Genomic DNA, 6,000 nt, shown 5'->3' with positions numbered 1-6,000 from the left:
GAAGTCTTGTTTCCATGAACGTGCGCTGCCCTCTGCCCTCCCATACATCTACTCTCCCTGCCAACATCGCAGGGCTCTGCCAGTGACCACCATGTCCGCCGTGTGATCACAGTTTATGTGACGTCAGAACTGAGGCGCCTCTCATTGGTTAATGTTTGGCGTTCTGGACAGAGCTGTGTAGCTATAGGCTGTAATTGCAGTAGTGGGCGTGGCAGCACTGGCGGGAACATTGAGTGTGGCTGTGGCTCAGCGTTGTGTATCCGGGAGCTGCGGCCACTGGCTTGGCTGGGTCACCTCTCCCTGCAGCGCATGATATCGCAGTCTGGATAAGTGGATCAGCGCTCTCCTCCCAACCTGCGCGGCGGTAATCGGATTCCTCCTCCCTAATCCGCTGTCAGAGCGGCCAGGTGACAGCTTCATCCCGCCGCCCGGGGCGTGACAGGCAGCTGCTCTCTACGGCTTCTAATGGATCTGTCACGGGCCAAAATGAGCCGCAAACAGCGAGGAGTGCCCGGTACCGGCCATACGTATCCGGACTGTCAGGCGGAGGACGGGGACAGAAAGATCTCTAAATTTGTGAGTACCAGGGAGGCGCGGGTCACGTGATCTGGCAGCCGGCCGTGGACTGGCACTTGATATTGGCACAGCTCCTGCTTATTGTGTGGATGATGGTTATTCTGCTTAGGGCGTGGATTTATCTGCACCCAATACTGTACACATGTACCCACACCCACTGCACCCAATACTGTACACACGTACCCACACCCACTGCACCCAATACTGTACACACGTACCCGCACCCACTGCACCCAATACTGTACACACGTACCCGCACCCCCTGCACCCAATACTGTACACACGTACCCGCACCCCCTGCACCCAATACTGTACACACGTACCCGCACCCCCTGCACCCAATACTGTACACACGTACCCGCACCCCCTGCACCCAATACTGTACACACGTACCCGCACCCCCTGCACCCAATACTGTACACACGTACCCGCACCCCCTGCACCCAATACTGTACACACGTACCCGCACCCCCTGCACCCAATACTGTACACACGTACCCGCACCCCCTGCACCCAATACTGTACACACGTACCCGCACCCCCTGCACCCAATACTGTACACACGTACCCGCACCCCCTGCACCCAATACTGTACACACGTACCCGCACCCCCTGCACCCAATACTGTACACACGTACCCGCACCCCCTGCACCCAATACTGTACACACGTACCCGCACCCCCTGCACCCAATACTGTACACACGTACCCGCACCCCCTGCACCCAATACTGTACACACGTACCCGCACCCCCTGCACCCAATACTGTACACACGTACCCGCACCCCCTGCACCCAATACTGTACACACGTACCCGCACCCCCTGCACCCAATACTGTACACACGTACCCGCACCCCCTGCACCCAATACTGTACACACGTACCCGCACCCCCTGCACCCAATACTGTACACACGTACCCGCACCCCCTGCACCCAATACTGTACACACGTACCCGCACCCCCTGCACCCAATACTGTACACACGTACCCGCACCCCCTGCACCCAATACTGTACACACGTACCCGCACCCCCTGCACCCAATACTGTACACACGTACCCGCACCCCCTGCACCCAATACTGTACACACGTACCCGCACCCAATACTGTACACACGTACCCGCACCCCCTGCACCCAATACTGTACACACGTACCCGCACCCCCTGCACCCAATACTGTACACACGTACCCGCACCCCCTGCACCCAATACTGTACACACGTACCCGCACCCCCTGCACCCAATACTGTACACACGTACCCGCACCCCCTGCACCCAATACTGTACACACGTACCCGCACCCCCTGCACCCAATACTGTACACACGTACCCGCACCCCCTGCACCCAATACTGTACACACGTACCCGCACCCAATACTGTACACACGTACCCGCACCCCCTGCACCCAATACTGTACACACGTACCCGCACCCAATACTGTACACACGTACCCGCACCCCCTGCACCCAATACTGTACACACGTACCCGCACCCAATACTGTACACACGTACCCGCACACACTGCACCCGCTACTCTACCCAGGTACCCGCTGCACCCACTACTCTACCCACATACCAACTGTACATGCGTACCTGCGACAGTTGCGCCAACTACTGTACACACGTGCCCGCTGTGGCTGGTGCCTGCACGAAGTAATGCTACGTTTTTGAAATTTTTCAACACCTAAATCTTTTAATAAAGTGATCAAAAGGTTGCACAGTCCCCAAATTGGTGGCATTGAAAACGTCATCATTTCCCACAAAAAATTACACCTTATACAGCTCTGTACTCTGACGTATGAAAAAGTTATTTAGCGTCGGAATATGTGGAAATGAAGACATTTTTTTTAGATTTATCAAAATGTAATAAAAAACCTATATTTGTTATCCTAGTGATTGTGCTGAACAAGAGAATAAGTTAGATGTGTTATTTGGAGCGCACAGTGAAATATGACAAAACAAAGCCTGCAAGAATATTACACAAATGCATTTTCTTCACAGCATTTGGATTTTTCTCCCAGTTCACGGCATGGAATATATAATACTGTCACTAGGAAGTGCAACATCCCCCATCGGGGCCTAGCCTTTTCTTGGTGGCCTGGATGCAGCTGGGTCTAGAATACCGGAGTGGCTGGCTTATGCGGCCTTTGGCACCCTGTGGCCACGGTGCTTGGTATGGGGACCAGAGGGCTGTCCTACAGCCTGGCAGGTCTCCAGCAGGTGGTGTGTGCAAGGAATATGGAGGCAGAGGCTGATGTAGTGGTTTTTCCCTGGGGCAACCCCTGAGTGTCTGTAGGATGAATCCCTGGGTGATGGATGGGGGAGCCCGTGGTGGTAAGCAGCCGTATCCAGGGATCAGAAGGAGGCAACATTGTGTAAATGAACTTACAGTTCTTTATTGAACAGCAGGCAACGGCCAAACGATTAACAGCAGATTTTCAAGCTGGAAGAGTCATGGAGAGCCAGTCCACAGGACGGTTACACATGGCCTGATGGTAGATTCAGGCTGGACTGGAACAGATAGAGCTGAGTCCAGGTGATGGAAGTCGGCTCTGGGCTTCAGTCTCCAAGCTTGCCCTGGATGCTAGGCAATGGCCTAAGACACATGTAGTTCCTGTAATTAGGACTGTGGTTGTGGCAGACAGACCCTGGGGTCTGGTTCTGTCTGCAGCCTCTAGCAAAAGACCATATGCTTCTGCCCAGCAGGGATTTATATACTCCACTGGTCAGGTGGGAGCACTTCGTTTACAAGAACATAATTGGACAATATCATCTCACAATGTTAACACTTGCATTGCTAGGCAGTAGCTACAGCTGCAATTACTAAGTTCTCCATTACCTAGACACTTCCTCTCAGTCCTGATCAGTCCCCCTAACAACTCCTGACATGGAGAGGGCGCTATTTGCAGCTACCACATTGCCCATGCATTGGCAGGGGTGTTGCAGAAATACAATTTGTAGCTAAAATCAAAATCTGCCCTACAAAAGCTCAATAGCGCTCCTTCCCTTCTGTACCATGTGCCCATGTGTTTTTCCTGGAGAAATAAAAGGGCGGGGAGGTGTATCATTGTAGTTAAGAGTTTTTCCAACTCATTCTACCTTTCACTTAATAGAAATGCACTTAAGGTGGATTTAGGATTTAAATTTGACTTTTTAACTAAAAAGTCTCTTATCCATTGCAGGCTTCTCATGTCATACATTTATGAAGATGTCTAAACCACTATGATAAATCTGACATGCACAAGACTTCCATAACGCCTCCAAATCACTTAATAAACATACAACTGGAGTAATATCCAATCTAATGAGAAATCTACCCCAAAGAATAAACCATGTTAATAACAAACAGCCACGTCCTTTTTGCCTCATCTGCAGAAAAAGGTCATTTGTCTAACATCTAATGCGTACAACAAGATCTGGCTGGGGAGACTTGTTGATCGGTGAAGTTTTCTACCCCAAGACCCCCACCAATCATTACAGGTTGGGTCCCGCTTTCCCTAATGAACTCCTATATCAGCTTTAATGTGTTTGTCTGGTGTACCTTATGTGGTGTTCCATTTACAATGGAAATGAATAAATGTTAGGATGTGTGTAGTATATATACAGTATACTGTACATGACCATGTCATGAAAATATGCTGGAAGTAATGGGACTAGAGCACACGTAAAGCAAGATGACAATAGGGGACAAGGTTGTAGAATGAGGCCTTATTCACATATCTGGGATTCCCGCTTTCCATTTCCTATTGCATTCTAGGGGGGAGAGTTATCATTAGGCAGGATTTTGAGCAGTTGTCTCTGTGTTAGACTGGCAGGTTTCCACCAGTCGGAATTAAAGTCCGGTGTATGTGCGGTGTTGCATGCCTTCTGATATCAGCTGTGTGTGCTCTATGCAAATAGACTGCACCAGTTGCACGTATGTTTAACATCTGTCAATTTCAGTTGAGCAAAATCTCCCCCCTGTAGTAGCAATGGAGCCACATACACCACCTCCTATGTGGTGTAGTTTTGCGTTAAATTTGCATTCTTTTGAAAACTCTCAGTTGATAAATGTGGTGTTTTACACTCTGTGGTGTATTTTTTCCGCCATTGCTTGACTTTACAGTTGCGGTTTTTTCTCGCTTAAAAAACCTGCAAAAACAATGTTTGTACAAAATTTTGCAACAATTATCAGCCAAGAAGCTACATAGGACTAATGATAAATCTCCCCTTAGATGTGTGTTTTTTTTTTTTTTTTTGCAGAATTCACAGTATCGTCATTTTTCTTGTACTGAAGACAGTAATGGGTTTATGCTAAGACAAGCACATAGACCCCATCTGTGTACAGTACTTTTTTTTTTTTTTTTCACAGACTTGTGCTATAGGGAACTCTAAAATATGCAGTCATGTAGGACATAAACGTTACTGTTGCACCTCTGTTCACATCCCTTTTATGGGTCAAGGTCTTTATTGAACAGACTATTGTACAAAATATCACATGCCTTTTAGTAGGCTTCCCATGCATAGGATATAGCTGTTGGCTATGGATGTTGGGACAATCCCTTTAATCAACTCTTTCATCCAGTGAATATTATTCAATAGTGGAAATTTCTTTATTAGGTTTATTCTCTTCTATAATCATGTTATGCAAGTTCTTAATGATGATTCCAGAACTCTTGTGGAACGGAGGCATAAAATTGGGCTAGAGGGAATTCCCTTAATCTTTTGGCATGATAACATGGCTGGTGGCATTAAGCATTCCTCGGCTTTGTTGCCTCCGTAGCCTAGTTCTGAGCTCCATATTAAATGAATTATCTGCAGCAGAATTATTCCTCTTAATGACAAACTTCTCCAGCAGATGAAATTAATATTGTGCAATAAGCTTCATTATCAAAGCGCAAGCAAATGTGTTTACATTGTAGCATTTGCTCCACTTTGCAGTCATGTTTTTGCTGTCCTCCCACCTAAACAGATGCAAGTTCTGTGTTTTTGGCAGCAGGTGGTTTCTATGCTGCAAGCAAATCATAAACTCTGGCTTCTTATAAAGTCTGTAAAGTTTTATTGATGAACTGTGGGTCCAGTCCTGCAGGAAGGTGCTTGGTTTTGGCATGTGTGCCCAAGGATTGCAATAAATCGTATGTATATATAGAAATCTGTCATAAATTGTCTCTCCGCTTGTGTCTTAGGCATTGGTAACAGTAGTTGCTCCATGTGAGTGGTCGGTGACAGACTATACATATATAATAGAGCAGACTTTGATGAGTAAGGACAAAGCTTCGGTCATCTAGCTGGAGCCTGCTAGTGGCACCTTATTATTATTATTATTATTATTAATTCCTTTATATAGCACAACACAGATTATGCAGCGCTACACAGTTTGCTGGATTGGTCCCTATCCCCAATGGGGCTCACAATCTAATCACCTACCAGTATGTTTTGGAGTAT

The 6,000-nt window shown here is 47.7% G+C and overlaps 1 protein-coding gene across 3 annotated transcripts in view; it reads left to right on the top strand.

Annotated features, from left to right (window-relative positions):
* The first annotated feature begins 202 nt into the window (after nucleotides 1-202).
* The window catches only part of DIAPH3 (diaphanous related formin 3), a 403,620-nt gene continuing 397,822 nt past the window's right edge, over nucleotides 203-6,000 (top strand). For all 3 annotated transcript variants that reach the window (XM_072135306.1, XM_072135307.1, XM_072135305.1), the window contains exon 1: nucleotides 203-576. In XM_072135306.1, coding sequence (XP_071991407.1) covers nucleotides 466-576 — 111 coding nt within the window. In that variant the 5' untranslated portion in view covers nucleotides 203-465. The remainder of the gene's footprint in view (nucleotides 577-6,000) is intronic.

This window comes from Engystomops pustulosus, chromosome 2 (genome assembly GCF_040894005.1).
Source record: "Engystomops pustulosus chromosome 2, aEngPut4.maternal, whole genome shotgun sequence".
Taxonomy (NCBI): domain Eukaryota; kingdom Metazoa; phylum Chordata; class Amphibia; order Anura; family Leptodactylidae; genus Engystomops; species Engystomops pustulosus.
This window is presented reverse-complemented; position numbering and strand designations above follow the sequence as displayed.